Below are 22,871 nucleotides of genomic sequence, written 5' to 3' on the forward strand. Positions count from 1 at the left end.
GCTCCTCCATCTGATATGGTAAGGGAGGTGCCACAAAAAACTCTGGCAAAATGGATGCCGCCGCATTGTCCCATTAAAAAAAGGTGACCGTGTGCAGCGGTCCCCGGACTCAGACGACCTCAACTGAGACCAGAGTGCTGCATGGTCCCCACTGGCCACACAAGTCCCCCAAAACACAGCTGAAACTGGCGGGATGACCACAGCGCCCATTGCCACCGTACCATCTACAGCAGCAAATGGCAGGATGCAGCAGCTCAGAGATCACACAAGTCTGTTGGCTTTGTACAAGGAGCCTCAACCAGTTTCAGAGTGAAAAAAAAATAGAAATACACATCAAAATAAACACCTTGCCTTTCACGCTAACTATACACAGCACAATCCTAACTTTCTAAAAAATAAAATAAAAAAAAATGCAAGGCATTTTTACCAGGCACAGCTCACTGGTTTCTCTCACAGAGACTCCATAGTTTCTCCTTTTGACCAAGCAATGTAAGGGGTAAATTTACAAAGATGGGAGTTCTATTTAAGATGGGATGTTACCCATAGCAACCAATCAGATTCTACAGTACTTTTCATTTATCTAACACATTCTAGAAGAAAATACCTGGAATCTGATTGGGCAACATCCCATCTTAAATAAGAATTTACTTACCGATAATTCTATTTCTCGTAGTCCGCAGTGGATGCTGGGGACTCCGTCAGGACCATGGGGATTAGCGGGCTCCGCAGGAGACAGGGCACATCTAAAAAAGCTTTTTAGGTCACATGGTGTGTACTGGCTCCTCCCCCTATGACCCTCCTCCAAGCCTCAGTTAGGTACTGTGCCCGGACGAGCGTACACAATAAGGAAGGATCTTGAATCCCGGGTAAGACTCATACCAGCCACACCAATCACACCGTACAACTTGTGATCTGAACCCAGTTAACAGTATGATAACAAAATGAAGTAGCCTCTGAAAAGATGGCTCACAACAATAGTAATAACCCGATTTTTGTAACAATAACTATGTACAAGCATTGCAGACAATCCGCACTTGGGATGGGCGCCCAGCATCCACTACGGACTACGAGAAATAGAATTATCGGTAAGTAAATTCTTATTTTCTCTAACGTCCTAGTGGATGCTGGGGACTCCGTCAGGACCATGGGGATTATACCAAAGCTCCCAAACGGGCGGGAGAGTGCGGATGACTCTGCAGCACCGAATGAGAGAACTCCAGGTCCTCCTTAGCCAGAGTATCAAATTTGTAAAATTTTACAAACGTGTTCTCCCCTGACCACGTAGCTGCTCGGCAAAGTTGTAATGCCGAGACTCCTCGGGCAGCCGCCCAGGATGAGCCCCCTTCCTTGTGGAATGGGCATCTACATATTTCGGCTGTGGCAGGCCTGCCACAGAATGTGCAAGCTGAATTGTACTACAAATCCAGCGTGCAATAGACTGCTTAGAAGCAGGAGCACCCAGCTTGTTGGGTGCATACAATATAAACAGCAAGTCAGACTTTCTGACTCCAGCCGTCCTAACTATATATATTATATATTATATATATATATATATATATATATATATATATATTTTTAGGGCCCTGACAACGTCTAGTAACTTGGAGTCCTCCAAGTCCCTAGTAGCCGCAGGCACCACAACAGGTTGTTTCAGGTGAAAACGCTGACACCCCTTTAGGAAGAAACTGGAGACGAGTCCCAGTTCTGCCCTGTTCAAATGGAAAATTTTAATATGGGCTTTTGTAAGACAAAGCCGCCCATTCTGACAATCGCCTGGCCGAGGCCAGGGCTAACACATGGTCACTTCCCATGTGAGATATTGGTCAACAGCATGGTCACTTTCCATGTGAGATATTTCAAATCCACAGATTTGAGCTGTTCAAACCAATATGATTTTAAGAAATCCCAACACTATGTTGAAACCTCACGGTGCCCCTAGAGGCACAAAAAAGCTGTATATGCAATACACCCTTTACAAACTGGACTTCAGGAACTGAAGTCAATTCTTTCTGGAAGAAATCTACAGGGCCGAAATTTAAATGTTAATGAACCCCAATTTGAGGCCCAAAACACTCCTGTTTTCAGGAAGTGTAGAAATCGACCTAGTTGAATTTCCGTCGTGGAGCCTTCCTGGCCTCACCCACGCAACATATTTTCACCACATGTGGTGATGACGTTGTGCGGTCACCTCCTTCCTGGCTTTGACCAGGGTAGGTATGACCTCTTATGGAATGCCTTTTCCCTTCAGGATCCGGCATTCAACCGCCATGCCGTCAAACGCAGCCGCGGTAAGTCTTGGAATAGACATGGTACTTGCTGAAGCAAGTCCCTTCTTAGCTCCCCAGGCCCTTAGTCCTCTGTGAGCATTTCTTGAAGTTCCGGGTACCAAGTCCCTCTTGGCCAATCCGGAGCCACTAGTATAGTTCATACTCCTCTATGTCTTATAATTCTCAATACCTTGGTTATGAGAAACAGAGGAGGGAACACATACACTGACTGGTACACCCACGGTGTTACCAGAACATCCACAGCTATCGCCTGAAGGTCTCATGACCTGGCGGAATACCTGTCCCGTTTTTTGTTCGGGCGGGACGCCATCATGTCCACCTTTGGTCTTTGCCAACGGTCCACAATCATGTTGAAAAACTTCCCTATGAAGTTTCCACTCTCCCGGGTGGAGGTCATGCCTGCTGAGGAAGTCTGCTTCCCAGTCGTCCACTCCCGGAAAGAACACTGCTGACAGTGCTATCACATGATTTTCCGCCTAGCGAAAAATCCTTGCAGTTTTGTCACTGCCCTCCTGCTTCTTGTGCCGCCCTTTCTGTTTACGTGGGCGACTGCCGTGATGTTATCCCACTGGATCAATACCGGCTGACCTTGAAGCAGAGGTCTAGCTAAGTTTAGAACATTATAAATTTGCTCTAAGCTTATTTATGCGGAGAGAATTCTCCAGACTTAATCACACTTCCCTGGAAATTTTTTTCCTTGTGTGACTGTTCCCCAGCCTCTCAGGCTGGCCTCCGTGGTCACCGGCATCCAATCCTGAATGCCGAATTTGCGGCCCTCTAGAAGATGAGCACTCTGTAATCACCACAGGAGAGACACCCTTGTCCTTGGATATAGGGTTATCCGCTGATGCATCTGAGGATGCGATCCGGACCATTTGTCCAGCAGATCCCACTGAAGAGTTCTTGCGGGAAATCTGCCGAATGGAATTGCTTCGTAATAAGCCACCATTTTTACCAGGACTCTTGTGCAATGATGCACTGACACTTTTCCTGGTTTTAGGAGGATCCCGATTAGCTCGGATAACTCCCTGGCTTTCTCCACTGGGAGAAACACGTTTTTCTGGACTGTGTCCAGAATCATCCCTAGGAACAGTAGACGTGTCGTCGGAAAAAGCTGCGATTTTGGAATATTTAGAATCCCCTCGTGCTGTCGTAGAACTACTTAAGATAGTGCTACTCCGACCTCCAACTGTTCTCTGGACCTTGCCCTTATCAGGAAAGCGTCCATGTTTCTTTTAAGAAAAATCATCATTCCGGTCATTACCTTGGTAAAGACCCGGGGCGCCGTGGACAATCCAAACGGCCGCGTCTGAACTGATAGTGACAGTTCTGTACCAGGAACCTGAAGTACCCTTTGTGAGAAGGGCAAATTTGGACCTGTAGGTAAGCGTCCCTGATATCCAGTGACACCATATCGTCCCCTACTTCCTGGTTCGCTATCACTGCTCCGAGTGACTCCATCTTGATTTGAACGCTTGTATGTAAGTGTTCAAATATTTCAGATCTCACCGAGCCGGTTGGCTTCAGTACCACAATATAGTGTGGAATACTACCCCCTTCCTTGTTGTAAGAAGGGTACTTTGATTATCACCTGCTGGGAATACAGCCTGTGAATTGTGTGAGGGGGAGACGTCTCGAATTTCCAATGTACACCTGGGATATTACATGTAGGATCCCGGAGTTCCCTTGCGAGTGTTGCTGAAACTCTTGAGATGACCCCCTACCGCACCTGAGTCCGCTTGTACGGCCCCAGCGTTATGCTGCGGACTTGGCAGAAGCCGTGAGGAGCTTCTGTTCCTGGGAATGAGCTGCTTGCTGCAGTCTTCTTCCCTTTCCTCTACCCCTGGGCAGATATGACTGGCCTTTTCCCGCCTGCCCGTATGAGGACGAAAGGACTGAGACTGAAAGACTGTGTCCTTTTCTGCCAATATGTGACTCGGGGTAACAAAAGGTGGATTTTTCAGCTGTTGCCATGGCCACCAGATCCAATGGACCGCCCCTTTATACGGCAATACTTCCATATGCCGTCTGGAATCTGCCTCACCTGACCACTGTCGTGTCTTCGTCTGGCAGATATGTACATCACATTTACTCTTGATGCCAGAATGCAAATATGCCTCTGCGCATCACGCATATATAGAAATGCATCCTTAAAATGCTCTATAGACAATAAAATCCTGTCCCTGTCAAGGGTATCAAAATTTTCAGTCAGGAAATCCGACCAAGCCCCCTCAGCGCTGCACATCCAGGCTGAGGCGATTGCTGGTCGTAGTATAACACCAGTATGTGTGTATATACTGTTATGATATTTTCCAGCTTCCTATCAGCTGGCTCCTTGAGGGTGGCCGTATCTGGAAACGGTAACGCCATGTTTTTTATAAGCGTGTGAGCGCCTTATCCACCCTAAGGTGTGTTTTCCAACTCGCCCTTACTTCTGGCGGGAAAAGGGTATACCGCCCATAACTTTCTATCGGAGGAACCCCACGTATCATCACACACTTCATTTAATTTATCTGATTCAGGCAAAACTACAAGTAGTTTATTCCCACCCTACAAAATACCCTTATTTGTGGTACTTGTGGTATCAGAAATATGTAACACCTCCTTCATTGCCCTTAACATGTAACTTGTGGCCCTAAAGGAAAAATACGTTTGTTTCTTCACCGTCGACACTGGGGTCAGTGTCCGTGTCAGTGTCTGTCGACCGACTGAGGTAAATGGGCGTTTTTACAAGCCCCTGACGGTGTCTGAGACGCCTGGACCGATACTAATTTGTCCGCCGGCTGTCTCATGTCGTCAACCGGCTTGCAGCGTGTTGACATTATCACGTAATTCCCTAAATAAGCCATCCATTCTGGTGTCGACTCCCTAGAGAGTGACATCACCATTACAGGCAATTTTCTCCGTCTCCTCACCAACATTTTCCTCATACATGTCGACACACACGTACCGACCTACTGCACACACACAGGGAATGCTCTGATAGAGGACAGGACCCACTAGCCCTTTGGGGAGACAGAGGGAGAGTTTGCCAGCACACACCAAAAGCGCCATAATGTATATAACAACCCTAGAAGGTGTTGTTTCTATATATATGCGCTCTTAATATATAATTATATCGCCAATTTATGCCCCCCTTCTCTTTAACCCTGTTTCTGTAGTGCAGGGGAGAGTGGGAGCCTTCCTCACCAGCGGAGCTGGTCAGGAAAATGGCGCAGAGTGCTGAGGAGAATAAGCTCCGCCCCTTTCTCGGCGGGTTTTTCTCCCGGTTATTAGGAAAACTGGCCTGGGTTAAATACATACATATAGCCTTAATGGCTATATGTGATGTATTTATTTGCCTCTAAGGTAATCTATATTGCTGCCCAGGGCGCCCCCAGCAGCGCCCTGCACCCTCCGTGACCGAGATCAGTGAGCCGTGTAGCAACAATGGCGCACAGCTGCAGTGCTGTGCGCTACCTTCATGAAGACTGAGGAGTCTTCTGCCGCCTGTTTCCGGACCTCCGTTCTGCCGTTCTTCAGCGTCTGTAAGGGGGATCGGCGGCGCGGCTCCGGGACGAACCCCAGGCTGACCTGTGTTCCGACTCCCTCTGGAGCTCAGTGTCCAGTAGCCTAAGACTTCAATCCTCCTGCACGCAGGTGAGTTGCAAGTCTCTCCCCTAAGTCCCTCGTTGCAGTGATCCTGTCGCCAGCAGGAATCACTGATTAGAAACCTAAAAAAAAACTTTTCTAAACAGCTCTTTAAGAGAGCCACCTAGATTGCACCCTCTCGGACGGGCACAAAAACCTAACTGAGGCTTGGAGGAGGGTCATAGGGGGAGGAGCCAGTACACACCATGTGACCTAAAAAGCTTTTTTAGATGTGCCGTCTCCTGCGGAGCCCGCTAATCCCCATGGTCCTGACGGAGTCCCCAGCATCCACTAGGACGTTAGAGAAAATAGAACTCCTATCTTAGTCAATTTACCCCTAAGAGAGCAATGATCAGGCTGACAGCCTTTTTTTACACACCCATACAGCTCAAAGCCCTAATTAGCCTTCTGTCAGGTGAAAAGCCCAAAGACCTGAACTAGGCCTAAATGAATAGAGAACCCGCCCTTCTCTTCTCACATCGAACCCCAGGAGCCTAATCCAATTCTTACCAAAAGCTCTCAGCAGAACCAACACAATATTTCTGGGGTTTTAAAACACATACCGTGCATCCGGAAAGTATTCACAGTACTTCACTTTTACCACATTTTGTAATGTTACAACCTTATTCCAAAATGGACTAAATTCATTTTTTCCCTCAAAATTCTACACACAATACCCCATAATAATGTGATTTTTTTTTTTTTTAGATTTTCGCAAATTTATTAAAAATAAAAAACTAAGAAATCACATGTACATAAGTATTCACAGCCTTTACCATGAAGTTCAAAATTGAGCTCAGGTGCATCCTGTTTCCACTGATCATCCTTGAGATGTTCCTATAGCTTAATTGGAGTACACCTGTAGTAAAATCAGTTTGGACATGATTTGGAAAGGCACACATATGTTTATATAAGGTCCCACACTTGACAATGCATGTCTGAGCACAAACCAAGCATGCAGTCAAAGGCATTGTCTGTAGACCTCTGAGACAGGATTGACTCGAGGTACAAATCTGGGGAAGGGTACAGAAAAATATCTGCTGCTTTGAAGGTCACAATGAGCACAGTGGCCTCCATCATCCGTAAATGGATGAAGTTCGGAACCACCAGGACTCTTCCTAGAGCTGGCCGGCCATCTAAACTGAGCAATCGGGGGAGAAGGGCCCTAGTCAGGGAGGTGACCAAGAACCCGATGGTCACTCTGTCAGAACTACAGCATTCCTCTATGGAGAGAGGAGAACCTTCCAGAAGGACAATCATCTCTACAGCAATCCATCAATAAGGCCTGGAAGGTAGAATGGCCAGACGGAAGCCACTACTCAGTATTAAGCACATGGCAGCCCGTCTGGCGTTTGCCAAAATGCACCCGAAGGACTCTCGGACCATGAGAAACCAAATTCTGTGGTCTGATGAGACAAAGATTGAACTCTTTGGCGTGAATGCCAGGTGTCCCGTTTGGAGGAAACGAGGCACCGCACATCACCAGACCAATACCATCCCTACAATGAAGCATGAAACTGGGAGACTAGTGAGGATAGAGGGAAAGATGAATGCAGCAATGTACAGAGACATCCTGGATGAAGACCTGCTCCAGAGTGCTGTTGACAGTTCATCTTTCAGCAGTACATCGACCCTAAGCACACAGCCAAGATATCAAAGAAGTAGCTTCAGGACAAGTCTATGAATGTCCTTGAGTAGCCCAGCCAGAGCCCACTTGAATCCGATTGAACATCTCTGGAGAGAACTGAAAATGGCTGTGCAACATCGCTTCCTATCCAACCTGATGGAGATTGAGAGGTGCTGCAAAGAGGAATGGGCGAAACTGCCCAAAGATAGGTGTGCCAAGCTTGTGGCATCATATTCAAAAAGACTTGAGGCTGAAATTGCTGCCACAGGTGCATCAACAAAGTATTGAGCAAAGGCTGTGAATACTTATGTATATGTGATTTCTTAGTTTTTTATTTTTAATAAATTTGCAAAAATCTCAAAAACACTTTTTTCATGTTGTCATTATGGGGTATTGTGTGTATAATTTTGAGGGAAATAAATGGATTTTCGACATTTTGGAATGTGGCTGTAACATAACAAAATGTGGAAAAAGTGAAGCACTGTGAATACTTTCCGGATGCACTCTAGGTAAGTAACCTGGGGCAAATATACCTGCCTTCCACCACTATTCTAGTGATCTTGTCACACTAGCTACAAAAGACAAAAAATAGATTTACAGAAAAAGACAAAAGAAACGATTCTATAACAAAATGTACCCTACTTCATAGGCACCTAAAGACAACTGGAATCGGCAGGCCGCACCCCTGTTGTGACGCCACTGGATATGTGTGCTTAACTGCTTTATTAGCTATAGAAAGAAAAAAAAAGACGGACTCTGGCTTTGGGGCACTCTTACCAAGATTAAACAATTCTAAAATATAATTTTTTATTTTTATACGTTAAAATCTAGTATCAACCATTATAGAAAACCGGTGAGAAAATGCAAAATACATATAAACGAATGTGTAAAAAAATAAATTATTACAATAGTTCTGGATAAGCAACAATCATGAAAATCACAATAGTGACTGTCTGTATTGATAAAGTGAAAATTATGACAAAAAGCTAGAGACATATAATTATGCAACTCCCTGGAGTAGGTTTTACAGAAGTTAACAATTTATTAGGACGTTTGAACCTCTGGTTGAATGTGTTACTTTATTTCTTCTGGTATTCCTCATCCGGTCTGCAGCTTCTAACAGGAATACGTTTCACTGGCAACTCACAATACAGTTCAAGGGGTGTAGTATGTTATGCCGGCGCTTGGGATCCTGACGCCCAGCATACCAGCACCGGGATACCGACCGCCGGCATGCAGGCAGCAGGGTGAGCGCAAAAGAGCCCCTTGCGGGCTCGCTGAGGGCACGGTGGTTATTTATTCTCCCTCCAGGGGTGTCGTGGACACCCCAAGATGGAGAATATTTGTCGGTATGGTGAGCGCCGGGGATCCAGACAGCCGGCATATCAAATGCCTCCCCAGTTCAAGATATATTTATTACACACAGACAATAAGAACACAATTTGCAGGAATTTTATTTAACTAGAATACTTCAGTAAGCTTTTCTCAGCTGTACAAACTTGAGATTATCACATATAATAGAAATTTAGCTTAACCGCAATATATGTTATTCACATTCCCTTATCATGCAAAGAACAAAAAAAATCAACATTTTACAAAACACACTAATACAAATGTTAAAACAATCACATTTCAAATTTTCTTACAATTGGGGCCCCGTAAAACATCTATAATTTTGTAGCTAACTACATCGAGTTTAGTGCATTTTTTATAGGAAAGTTATCCCCTGAGATCAGTTAATAAAAGTCTGAGATGAATGTAGCAATGGATAGATTACAATGGGATGTAGTTATGTGACCGGTGGTCACAATACCTCCCCCTACATCCCACACCGTCGGCATGCCGACCATCAGGAACTATTCCCACTCATGGGTGTCCACGACACCCACGGAGTGGGAGTAGTACCCGCGATGACTGCAGTTCGACACCGAGCCCGCAGAGCGGCAAGCACAGCGAGCCCGCAAGGCACACAAAGCATAATCTGCGACAAGGGGCCACTGGACCCGCGATAACACGAGATCGGGAACGTATCGCAGGTCCCTTTTCGGCTGATAGAAAGGCTTCTAATTGGATACCACGGAAATGACCATCAGTCAAAAATATCGATATCAGGCTATTTTTATCATCAGAAAAATGTATCGCTTCTAACTGGAAACCACACATATAGTACAAGACAGTGTAGTACAAGTACATGGTAAATAAACATTACTGCATCAGGGTACATGACATTAAGATAAGCATCAGCGTGGCAGAACCAAGGGTTAGGTGCCATTATAGGGAGTACGGAATAGAAAACAGTCTAGGTAAGAGAAAGAAAAGCACACGATGGGAGAGGGCCCTGCTCGTCAGAGCTTAAATTCATGAGAGTGCAGGCGAGTTCTCATTGTAACACTGTCGCTTGTAATCACTTGTTTTAGAATGCAAAATTATTGTGGGTAGTTTGTTCTGGGAGGTGGCTCATGCAGGCTTCCTGTTAAAAAAGGTACCAGATGTACCGAAACCCATTCAGGGCTGTAAGGCTTCTTAATAAGAATTGGTTAACCAATAGTGGAAAGCAGGAATCGAATGAAATGGTATCCGTACTCTGGGTCGACACCCATTAGGTCGACACTAGAAATAGGTCAACACGACCATTAGGTCGACATGAACATGGCCCACATGCAAAAAGATCTACATGAGTTTTTCACAATTTATACTTTAACTTTTTCATACTTTACGATCCACGTTGACTACGATTGGGAACGGAGGGGACAGAGTGCAATAATTGAGCTTCCCGGTAACTTTACGAAGAAAAAGACAAAAAAAAACAAACAAAAAAAACAGATGTCGACCTTGTTCATGTCGACCTAATGGCCATGTCCACCTATTTTTAGTGTCGACCTAGCCACTGTCGAGCAATAGGTGTCGACCTAGACACTGTTGACCATGAGTCCCACACCCGAATGAAATACCTATTGAGACTTCATATATGCTCCATTACATCCAAGTTACGGTATTAGGAAAAATTACTTATCATGCTGTCTATTTATGTGTTACAAAGTGACTGGATTCATTAAAATTTAACCTTTTGATATTATACTGTCAGTTCTGCATTAGATTTCTTTTTATTTGTCAAATGTTTAAAGTATCTAAAGTTTTTGATGTAACAAAATAATGGAGGAGGATAGAGGCACACTGTTCTGAAAGGCATCTTTTACATTTTATTCCAGTAAGAGTAAAAAAATCAGTTTGGTGTCTGGCCCTCTATTCTAATGGGAGAAGTGTAATACAACACACTTTTTTCCAGCTTTGACCACATACAGTAGGGTGGACTTGCTGTAAGCTGTATTATACTACTGTATGGGTTGCTTTTTTTACCTTTCCTGTATATAACGGATTCTTTTCACCATAAGATAAACTTGTGAGAAAGTTTGTTTCCAGGGAAAAAAAAAAAAATTGATTTATTGACTCACCAAGGCATTTTCTCGTATTCTTAAGTTCTCCAGTGAAACATTTCCTTGAGAGAAAAAAAAATAAATAAATGACAAGACAGTTATTATGGAGCAAGAACATAATAAAAATAACTCCAATACTAATGTATATTTTGTAAATCCTGAAATGATCAAAAGAATGGGCAACATGGTTTCCAAATCACTAGGGGACACACGTCTTTGCAAAACAAATGGGTAGACAGAAATAGCTGTGAGGCTCAAATATAACTACACATATTGGGTAATAATGGGTGAAAAATCTTGTTTTTTGTTTGCACCTCTATGGGATGCCAGTAATAGCAAGAAAGGCTCTCCTGCCTGGAAAGCCCACATAGTACTCGATTTCAAGGATCTGTTGGAAGCTTGCATTTTATTTTATCTGCCTGCCAGACTTTATAACAACAGTCACCCCTAATAAACCAAGAATGAGGAGGTGGAGGGGGGGGGTTTAAAAAAATAGGATTTTGGTACTTACCGATAAATCCTTTTCTCCTAGTCCGTAGAGGATGCTGGGGACTCCAAAAGGACCATGGGGTATAGACGGGATCCGCAGGAGCTTGGGCACACTGAAAAGACTTAAACTGGGTGTGAACTGGCTCCTCCCTCTATGCCCCTCCTCCAGACCTCAGTTATAGGAACTGTGCCCAGAAGAAACGGACATTTCGAGGAAAGGATTTTTGTGTAAACTAAGGGCTACAAACATACCAGCCCACACCACAAACATACCGTACCACCGGATTAACAGTAAACCAGATAACAGTATGAAATAACAACAGCAACAAGCTGAAAACCAGAAAAATTCACAACCCGTGTATAAACCAAGTTAACCAACAAGAATACATTGCCAGTAACAGTCCGCACTGGGATGGGCGCCCAGCATCCTCTACGGACTAGGAGAAAAGGATTTATCGGTAAGTACCAAAATCCTATTTTCTCTTACGTCCTAGAGGATGCTGGGGACTCCAAAAGGACTATGGGGTTTATACAAAAGCTCCAGACCGGGCGGGAGAGTGCGGACGACTCTGCAGCACCGACTGAGCAAACGCAAGGTCCTCATCAGCCAGAGTATCAAACTTATAGAACTTAGCAAAAGTGTTTGCACCTGACCAGGTGGCCGCTCGGCAAAGTTGTAAAGCCGAGACGCCTCGGGCAGCCGCCTAAGACGAGCCTACTTTTCTGATAGAATGGACTTTCACTGACTTCGGCACGGGTAGCCCGGCCAAAGAATGAGCCTGCTGAATCGTACTACAAATCCAGCGTGCAATAGTCTGTTTTGAAGCAGGATGACCAATCTTGTTAGAAGCATACAGGACAAACAGTGCCTCAGTCTTTCTGGCAACAGCCGTTTTGGCGACGTAGATCTTCAAAGCTCTCACGACATCCATAGACTTTGGAACCGCCTCAGCATCCGTAGCCACCGGCACCACAATAGGTTGGTTAATGTGAAACGAAGACACCACCTTCGGCAAAAATTGTTGACGAGTCCGCAATTCTGCCCTATCTGAATGAAAAATCAAGTACGGGCTCTTATGAGATAAGGCCACCAACTCAGACACCCGCCTGGCAGACGCCAGCGCCAACAGCATGACAACCTTCCAAGTGAGAAACTTCAACTCAACCTTACGCAAAGGTTCAAACCAGGAAGACATGAGAAACTGTAAGACCACCTCAAGATCCCATGGAGCCACAGGAGGCACAAACGGAGGATTGATATGCATTACTCCTTTCACAAAAGTCTGAACCTCTGGGAGGACAGCTAATTCCTTTTGAAAGAAAATAGACAAAGCCGAAATCGGTACCTTGATGGTGCTTAATTTCAGGCCTGCATCTACACCTGTCTGCAAAAAAATGGAGAAAACGACCCAAGTGAAAATCTTCCGCAGGAGCCATCTTAGTCTCACACCAGGAAACATACTTTCTCCAAATACGGTGATAATGTTTCGCCGTAACCTCCTTCCTAGCCTTAATGAGAGTGGGAATGACCTCCCCGGGAATACCCTTACGAGCTAAGATCTGGCGCTCAACTTCCATGCCGTCAATCGCAGACGCGGTAAGTCTGGAATCACGCATGGACCCTGAAACAGCAGGTCCTCTCTTAGAGGAAGCGGCCAAGGATCTTCCACCAGTAACTCCTGAAGATCCGGGAACCAGGCCCTTCTTGGCCAATCTGGAACGACGAGAATCTCCTGAGCCCCTGCTCGTCGAATGATCCCCAGTACCTTTGGAATGAGAGGAAGTGGAGGGAACACATACACCGACCGGAACACCCACGGAGACACCAGGGCGTCCACTGCACTGGCTTGGGGGTCCCTTGACCTGGAACAATACCTCGGAAGCTTCTTGTTGAGACGAGACGCCATCATGTCGATTAACGGAATTCCCCAACACTTTGTCACCTCTGCAAATACCTCTTGGTGAAGAGCCCACTCTCCAGGATGGAGATCGTGTCTGCTGAGGAAATCTGCTTCCCAGTTGTCCACTCCTGGTAGGAAGACTGCTGACAGGGCGCTCACGTGTTGTTCCGCCCAGCGAAGGATTCTTGTGGCCTCCGCGATTGCCGCTCTGCTCCTTGTTCCACCTTGACGGTTTATATGTGCCACCGCTGTGATGTTGTCTGACTGTACCAGGACAGGTCGACCCTGAAGAAGGCTTCTTGCTTGTAGCAGGCCGTTGTAAATGGCTCTTAACTCGAGAACATTTATGTGGAGACCCGCTTCCTGGAGCGACCATCTCCCCTGGAAGTTTCTTCCGTGGGTGACTGCATCCCAGCCCCGGAGACTTGCATCCGTTGTCAGAAGTACCCAGTCCAGGATACCGAACCGGCGACCTTCCAGGAGGTGAGAACTTTGCATCCACCACAGGAGAGAAATTCTGGCTCTGGGAGATAAACTTATCTTCCGGTGCATGTACAGGTGAGACCCGGACCATTTGCTCAGCAAATCCCACTGAAACACCCGGGTATGAAACCTGCCAAACGGAATGGCTTCGTACGCCGCAACCATTTTCCCCAGAACCCGAGCACAGTGATGGATGGACACAATCTTCGGCCGCAGAAGTTCCCTGACCATCGACTGCAGTTCTAGAACTTTTTCTTCTGGAAGAAATACTCTTCGTAACTCCGTGTCCAGAATCATGCCCAGAAAAGACAGCCGAGTGGCCGGAATCAACTGAGATTTCGGCAAATTTAGCACCCAACCGTGCTGCCGGAGCACCAACAGTACCAAATTCAAACTCCTCAGCAAGCGTTCCTTGGACCTCGCCTTTATCAGGAGATTGTCCAAGTACGGGATAATTGTAACCCCTTGCCTGCGAAGGAGAACCATCATTTCTGCCATGACCTTGCTGAAAATCCTTGGGGCCGTGGAAAGCCCAAACGGCAACGTCTGAAATTGGTAATGAGAATCATGTACCGCAAACCTTAGGAAAGCTTGATGCGGAGGATAAATCGGGACGTGTAAGTAGGCATCCTTTATGTCCACTGACGCCATAAAATCCCCCCCCTTCTAGGCTGGCAATCACCGCTCGAAGAGATTCCATCTTGAACTTGAAAACTTTCAAGTATGGATTGAGGGATTTCAGGTTCAGAATCGGTCTGACCGAACCGTCCGGTTTCGGCACCACAAAAAGGCTCGAGTAGAACCCCTCCCCCCGTTGAGACGGGGGAACGGGAACAATGACCCTCTGAAGACACAACTATTGTATTGCTGCCAGCACGACCTCCCTGTCCGGAAGAGACACTGGTAGGGTCGACATGAAAACCCGGTGACGGGGCGTCTCCTGAAACTCCAGCCTGTAGCCCTGAGATACAATCTCTAGAACCCACGGATCCAAGTCCGATTGGACCCAGACCCGACTGAAGAACTGCAGACGGCCCCCCACCGATACGGACTCCCCCAGGGAAGCCCCAGCGTCATGCGGTGGACTTCTGGTCCTGGGCGCCTGACACTGCAGGCGACTTCTTTCCCCTTCCTCTACCTTTTGAAGCGAGAAAGGACGAACCTTTTCCTCGCCTGTATTTATTTGGACGAAAGGACTGCATCTGCTGATGTGGTGGCTTTTTGTGTTGTGTGGGAACATATGGAAGAAAAGAGGACTTACCCGCCGTTGCGGTAGAAACCAGGTCCGCCAAGCCTTCCCCAAACAGGACATTACCTTTGAAGGGTAACGCTTCCATAGCTCTCTTGGAATCGGCATCAGCATTCCATTGATGGATCCACAGCGCCCTCCTGGCCGAAATCGACATGGCATTGGCTCTTGACCTCAAGAGACCAACATCCCTCGCCGCATCCTTCAGGTAATCTGCAGCGTCCTTGATATAACCAAGAGTCAAAAGAACAGTATCTTTATCAAGGATATCCATATCAGCAGCTAAATTCTCAGCCCATTTAGCAATAGCACTAGTCACCCATACCGACGCCACAGCAGGTCTGAGCAATGCACCCGTATTAGTGAAAATGGACTTCAGAGACGTCTCCAGCTTGCGATCCGCCGGATCCCTGAGAGCTGCCGTGTCAGGAGACGGAAGCGTCACCTTCTTAGACAAACGAGATAAAACTTTATCAACATTAGGAGATGCCTCCCATTTTCTCCTATCAATAGATGGAAAAGGATACGCCATGTAAATCCTCTTGGGAATCTGCCACCTCCCAAGCCTTTTCACAAAGAGCATTCATCTCATGAGAGGGGGGAAACTGCACCTCAGGTTTTTTCTCCTTAAACAAGCAAATCCTTGTTTCCTGTACGGCAGGTTCCTCAGAAAGGCGTAACACAACTTTTATAGCCACAATCATGTACTGAATACTCTTAACTAGTCTTGGATGTAAAGGAGCCTCAGTGAAGTCGACATCGGACTCAGAATCTATGTCAGTATCAGTATCTACCACTTGAGTAAACGGCCGCTTTATCGACCCCGAAGGGGTCTGTACCTGCGACAAAGCATCCTCCATGGATTTTTTCCACACCTGTGTCTGTGATTCAGATTTATCTAATCTCTTTGATAAAGAAGTCACATTAGAATTAATTGTATTCAACAGTGCAAGTAAGTCAGGTGTCGGCTGCGTCGACAGAGCCAACTCCAGACCCGCATCTGCCCCCCCCATAACCTCCTCCGGTGAATAACATTCAGCCTCAGACATGTCGACACCTAGTATCGACCCACCGACACACATACAATGCCTCAGCCAGGGGACAGGCCCAAAAGGAAGCCTGGATAGAGAAAACACAGAGGGAGTATGCCAGCTCACACCCCAGTGCCCATATATCCCACCAACGAAATATATGTACCAGCGCTGCCCAATAATACCAATTAAGCACCAGGCACTGCCCCCCCCACCCGATAAGATCCCCGTTACGTTAATGGAGCTTGTGGAGGTCCCGGACCAGCGTCTCCCGCATGCATGTGAGGAGAAAATGGCGCCTGTAAGCCGCGCTGCTAAGCTCCGCCCCCTCCCGGCGCGCTTCAGCCCGCCAAATTCAAAACCACGAAAATGCCGGCGGGGGTCCCGAAAACGGTGCCAAGGCACCGAACAAGCATCTGCCGGCCCAAAAAAGACTCAGTAACATGCTGCCCAGGGCGCCCCCCCAGCGCCCTGCACCCTGTGAGTGCTGGAGGGAGTGTGTGTGTGGGAGCATGGAGCGCAGCGTTACCACTGCGCTATACCTTTACTGAAGTCTTCTGCCGTCCTGAAGTCTTCTGTTCTTCTCATACTCACCCGACTTCTGTCTTCTGGATTCTGTGAGGGGGGTGACGGCGTGGCTCCGGGAACGAGCAGCTAGGCGCACCAAGTGATCGAACCCTCTGGAGCTAATGGTGTCCAGTAGCCGAGAAGCAGAGCCCTTAAACTAAGAAGAAGTAGGTCTGCTTCTCTCCCCACGATGCAGGGAGCCTGTAACCAGCAGGTCTCCCTGAAAATAGAAAAACCTAACAGTCTTTTCCAGAGAAACTCAGGAGAGCTCCCCTAGTGAGTGTCCAGTCAGTCCTGGGCACAAAGTCTAACTGAGGTCTGGAGGAGGGGCATAGAGGGAGGAGCCAGTTCACACCCAGTTTAAGTCTTTTCAGTGTGCCCAAGCTCCTGCGGATCCCGTCTATACCCCATGGTCCTTTTGAAGTCCCCAGCATCCTCTAGGACGTAAGAGAAAATAAGATTTTACTCACCGGTAAATCTATTTCTCGTAGTCCGTAGTGGATGCTGGGACTCCGTAAGGACCATGGGGAATAGCGGCTCCGCAGGAGACTGGGCACAACTAAAGAAAGCTTTAGGACTACCTGGTGTGCACTGGCTCCTCCCACTATGACCCTCCTCCAGACCTCAGTTAGGATACTGTGCCCGGAAGAGCTGACACAATAAGGAAGGATTTTGAATCCCGGGTAAGACTCATACCAGCCACACCAATCATACCGTATAACTCGTGATACTATACCCAGTTAACAGTATGAAATATAACTGAGCCTCTCAACAGATGGCTCAACAATAACCCTTTAGTTAGGCAATAACTATATACAAGTATTGCAGACAATCCGCACTTGGAATGGGCGCCCAGCATCCACTACGGACTACGAGAAATAGATTTACCAGTGAGTAAAATCTTATTTTCTCTGACGTCCTAAGTGGATGCTGGGACTCCGTAAGGACCATGGGGATTATACCAAAGCTCCCAAACGGGCGGGAGAGTGCGGATGACTCTGCAGCACCGAATGAGCAAACTCTAGGTCCTCCTCAGCCAGGGTATCAAACTTGTAGACTCTTGCAAAAGTGTTTGAACCCGACCAAGTAACAGCTCGGCAATTTTGTAAAGCCGAGACCCCTCGGGCAGCCGCCCAAGAAGAGCCCACTTTCCTCGTGGAATGGGCTTTTACAGATTTAGGGTGCGGCAGTCCAGCCGCAGAATGTGCAAGATGAATCGTGCTACAGATCCAGCGAGCAATAGTCTGCTTAGAAGCAGGAGCACCCAGCTTGTTGGGTGCATACAGGATAAATAGCGAGTCAGTTTTCCTGACTCCAGCCGTCCTGGAAACATATATTTTTCAGGGCCCTGACTATGTCCAGTAACTTGGAATCCTCCAAGTCCCAAGTAGCCGCAGGCACCACAATAGGTTGGTTCACATGAAAACTGATACCACCTTAGGAAGGAATTGGGAACGAGTCCTCAATTCCGACCTATCCATATAAAAAATTAGATAAGGGCTTTTGCATGATAAAGCCGCTAATTCTGATACACGCCTGGCCGACGCCAAGGCCAACAGCATGACCACTTTCCACGTGAGGTATTTTAGCTCCATGGATTTAAGTGGCTCAACCCAATGCGACTTCAGGAAATCCAACACCACGTTGAGATCCCACGGTGCCACTTGAGGCATAAACGGGGGCTGACTATGCAGCACTCCCTTAACAAAAGTCTGAACTTCAGGCAGTGAAGTCAGTTCTATTTTTGAAGAAATTCGATAGAGCCGAAATCTGGACCTTAATGGAACCCAATTTTAGGCCCATAGTCACCCCTGACTGTAGGAAGTGCAGAAATCGACCTAGCTGAAATTCCTCCGTTGGGGCCTTCCTGGCCTCACAGCACGCAACATATTTCCGCCATATGCGGTGATAATGGTTTGCGTTCACTTCTTTCCTAGCTTTAATTAGCGTAGGAATAACTTCCTCCGGAATGCCCTTTTCTTCAGGATCTGGTGTTCAGCCGCCATGCCGTCAAACGCAGCCGCGGTACGTCTTGGAACAGATAGGCACCCTGCTGCAGCAGGTCCTGTCTGAGCGGCAGAGGCCATGGGTCCTCTGAGATCATTTCTTGGAGTTCTGGGTACCAAGCTCTTCTTGGTCAATCCGGAACAATGAGTATAGTTCTTACTCCTCTCCTTCTTATTATTCTCATTACCCTGGGTATGAGAGGCAGAGAAGGGAACACATACACCGACTGGTACACCCACGGTGTTACCAGAGCGTCCACAGCTATCGCCTGAGGGTCCCTTGACCTGGCGCAATATCTTTTTAGCTTTTTGTTGAGGCGGGACGCCATCATGTCCACCTGTGGCCTTTCCCAACGGTGTACAATCATTTGGAAGACTTCTGGATGAAGTCCCCACTCTCCCGGGTGGAGGTCGTGTTTGCTGAGCAAGTCTGCTTCCCAGTTATCCACTCCGGGAACGAACACTGCTGACAGTGCTAACACATGATTTTCCGCCCATCTGAGAATCCTTGTGGCTTCTGCCATCGCCATTCTGCTTCTTGTGCCGCCCTGTCGGTTTACATGAGCGACCGCCGTGATGTTGTCTGACTGGATCAGCACCGGCCGGTGTTGAAGCAGGGTCTAGCCTGACTTAGGGCATTGTAAATGGCCCTTAGTTCCAGAATATTTTTGTGTAGGGAAGTCTCCTGACTTGTCCATAGTACTTGGAAGTTTCTTCCCTGTGTGACTGCCCCCCAGCCTCGAAGGCTGGCATCCGTGGTCACCAGGACCCAGTCCTGTATGCCGAATCTGCGGCCCTCTAGAAGATGAGCACTCTGCAGCCACCACAACAGCGACACCCTGGCCCTTGGAGACAGGGTTATCCGCCGATGCATCTGAAGATGTGACCCGGACCACTTGTCCAACAGATCCCACTGGAAGATCCTTGCATGGGACCTGGCGAATGGAATTTCTTCGTAAGAGGCTACCATCTTTCCCAGGGCTCGCGTGCATTGATGCACCGACACCTGTATTTGTATTAGGAGGTCTCTGTCTAGAGACGACAACTCCTTGGACTTCTCCTCCGGGAGAAACCCTTTTTTCTTGTTCTGTGTCCAGAACCATCCCCAGGAACAGTAGACGCGTCGTAGGAACCAGCTGCGACTTTGGAATATTCAGAATCCAGCCGTGCTGTTGTAGCACTTCCCGAGATAGTGCTACTCCGACGAACAACTGCTCCCTGGACCTCGCCTTTATAAGGAGATCGTCCAAGTACGGGATAATTATTTCGGCCATTACCTTGGTAAATACCCTCGGTGCCGGGGACAGACCAACGGCAACGTCTGGAATTGGTAATGACAATCCTGGTGAGGAGGGTAAATAGGGACATGCAGGTAAGCATCCTTGATGTCCAGTGATACCATGAAATTCTCCAGGCTTGCAATAATCGCCCTGAGCGATTCCATTTTGAACTTGAACCTTCGTATATAAGTGTTCAAGAATTTCAATCTTAGAATGGGTCTCACCGAACCGTCTGGTTTCGGTACCACAAACATTTTGGAATAGTAACCCTGGCCTTGTTGAAGGAGGGGTACCTTGATTTCACCTGCTGGAAGTACAGCTTGTGAATTGCCGCCAGTACTACCTCCCTTTCTCCGAGGGCAGCAGGCACGGCTGATGTGAGGTAATGGCGAGGGGGAGTCGCCTCGAACTCCAGCTTGTATCCCTGTGATACTACTTGCAGAACCTAGGGATCCACCCTGTGGGCAAGCCCACTGGTCCCTGAAGTTCCCGAGACGCGCCCCACCGCACCTGTCTCCACCTGTGGAGCCCCAGCGTCATGCGGTGGACTCAGAGAAAGCGGGGGAAGATTTTTGATCCTGGGAACTGGCTGTCTGGTGCAGCTTTTTCCTTCTTCCCTTGTCTCTGTGCAGAAAGGAAGCGCCTTTGACCCGCTTGCTTTTCTGAAGCCGAAAGGACTGTACCTGAAAATACGGTGCTTTCTTAGGCTGTGAGGAAACCTGAGGTAAAAAAAAATTTCTTCCCAGCTGTTGCTGTGGATACGAGGTCCCAGAAACCATCCCCAAACAATTCCTTACCCTTATAAGGCAGAATCTCCATGTGCCTTTTAAAGTCAGCATCACCTGTCCACTGCCGGGTCTCTAATACCCTCCTGGCAGAATGGACATTGCATTAATTCTGGATGCCAGCCGGCAAATATCCCTCTGTGCATCCCTCATATATAAGACGACGTCTTTAAAATGCTCTATGTTAGCAAAATATTATCCCTGTCTAGGGTATTAATATTATCTGACAGGGTATCAGACCACGCTGCAGCAGCACTATTCATGCTGAGGCAATTGCAGGTCTCAGTATAGTACCTGAGTGTGTATATACAGACTTCAGGATATCCTCCTGCTTTTTATCAGCAGGCTCCTTCAAAGTGGCCGTATCCTAAGACGGCAGTGCCACCTTTTTTGACAAACATGTGAGCGCCTTATCCACCCTAGGGGATATCTCCCAACGTGACCTATCCTCTGGCGGGAAAGGGTACGCCATCAGTAACTTTTTAGAAATTACCAGTTTCTTATCGGGGGAACCCACGCTTCTTTACACACTTCATTCACTCATCTGATGGGGGAACAAAACACTGGCTGCTTTTTCTCCCCAAACATAAAACCCCTTTTATGTGGTACTTGGGTTAATGTCAGAAATGTTTAACACATTTTTCATTGCCGAGATCATGCAACGGATGTTCCTAGTGGATTGTGTATATGTCTCAACCTCGTCGACACTGGAGTCAGACTCCGTGTCGACATCTGTGTCTGCCATCTGAGGTAACGGGCGTTTTTTGAGCCCCTGATGGCCTTTGAGACGCCTGGGCAGGCGCGGGCTGAGAAGCCGGCTGTCCCACAGCTGTTACATCATCCAGCCTTTTATGTAAGGAGTTGACATTGTCGGTTAATACCTTCCACTTATCCATCCACTCTGGTGTCGGCCCCACAGGGGGCGACATCCCATTTATCGGCCTCTGCTCCGCCTCCACATAACCTTCCTCATCCAACATGTCGACACAGCCGTACTGACACACCGCACACACACAGGGAATGCTCTGACTGAGGACAGGACCCCACAAAGTCCTTTGGGGAGACAGAGAGAGAGTATGCCAGCACACACCAGAGCGCTATATAATGCAGGGATTAACACTATAACTGAGTGATTTTTCCCCCAATAGCTGCTTGTATACACATATTGCGCCTAAATTTGGTGCCCCCCCTCTCTTTTTAACCCTTTGAGCCTGAAAACTACAGGGGAGAGCCTGGGGAGCTGTCTTCCAGCTGCACTGTGAAGAAAAAATGGCGCCAGTGTGCTGAGGGAGATAGCCCCGCCCCTTTTTCGGCTGACTTTTCTCCCGCTTTTTTCATGGATTCTGGCAGCGGTAATTTATCACATATATAGCCCTGGGACTATATATTGTGATGATTTGCCAGCCAAGGTGTTTATATTGCCCTCAGGGCGCCCCCCCCCCAGCGCCCTGCACCCATCAGTGACCGGAGTGTGAGGTGTGCATGAGGAGCAATGGTGCACAGCTTCAGTGCTGTGTGCTACCTTGTTGAAGACAGAAGTCTTCTGCCGCCGATTTTCCGGAACACTTCTTGCTTCTGGCTCTGTAAGGGGGCCGGCGGCGCGGCTCCGGGACCGAACATCGAGGTCGGGTCCTGTGGTCGATCCCTCTAGAGCTAATGGTGTCCAGTAGCCTAAGAAGCCCAAGCTACCACCAGTTAGGTAGGTTCGCTTCTTCTCCCCTTAGTCCCTCGCTGCAGTGAGTCTGTTGCCAGCAGATCTCACTGTAAAATAAAAAACCTAAAATATACTTTCTTTCTAGGAGCTCAGGAGAGCCCCTAGTGTGCATCCAGCTCAGCCGGGCACAAGATTCTAACTGAGGTCTGGAGGAGGGTCATAGTGGGAGGAGCCAGTGCACACCAGGTAGTCCTAAAGCTTTCTTTAGTTGTGCCCAGTCTCCTGCGGAGCCGCTATTCCCCATGGTCCTTACGGAGTCCCAGCATCCACTTAGGACGTCAGAGAAAGTTACTTGCCTATTTTGAATACCCTCATCTCATACAGGAAAGGTCATAAAATGGGTGGGTCAAGGTGTACCGTCACACTAAATTCATCACACCACACACA

The 22,871-nt window shown here is 47.6% G+C and overlaps 1 protein-coding gene across 3 annotated transcripts in view; it reads right to left on the reverse strand.

The window, feature by feature from the left end:
* Positions 1 to 22,871, reverse strand: part of VPS13C (vacuolar protein sorting 13 homolog C) — a 950,377-nt gene that overhangs the window by 889,139 nt on the left and 38,367 nt on the right. For all 3 annotated transcript variants that reach the window (XM_063926503.1, XM_063926502.1, XM_063926504.1), the window contains exon 2: positions 10,998 to 11,041. In XM_063926503.1, the coding sequence (XP_063782573.1) occupies positions 10,998 to 11,041 (44 nt within the window). The remainder of the gene's footprint in view (positions 1 to 10,997; positions 11,042 to 22,871) is intronic.

The sequence above is a fragment of the Pseudophryne corroboree genome, chromosome 6 (genome assembly GCF_028390025.1).
Source record: "Pseudophryne corroboree isolate aPseCor3 chromosome 6, aPseCor3.hap2, whole genome shotgun sequence".
In the NCBI taxonomy this organism is placed as follows: Eukaryota; Metazoa; Chordata; class Amphibia; order Anura; family Myobatrachidae; genus Pseudophryne; species Pseudophryne corroboree.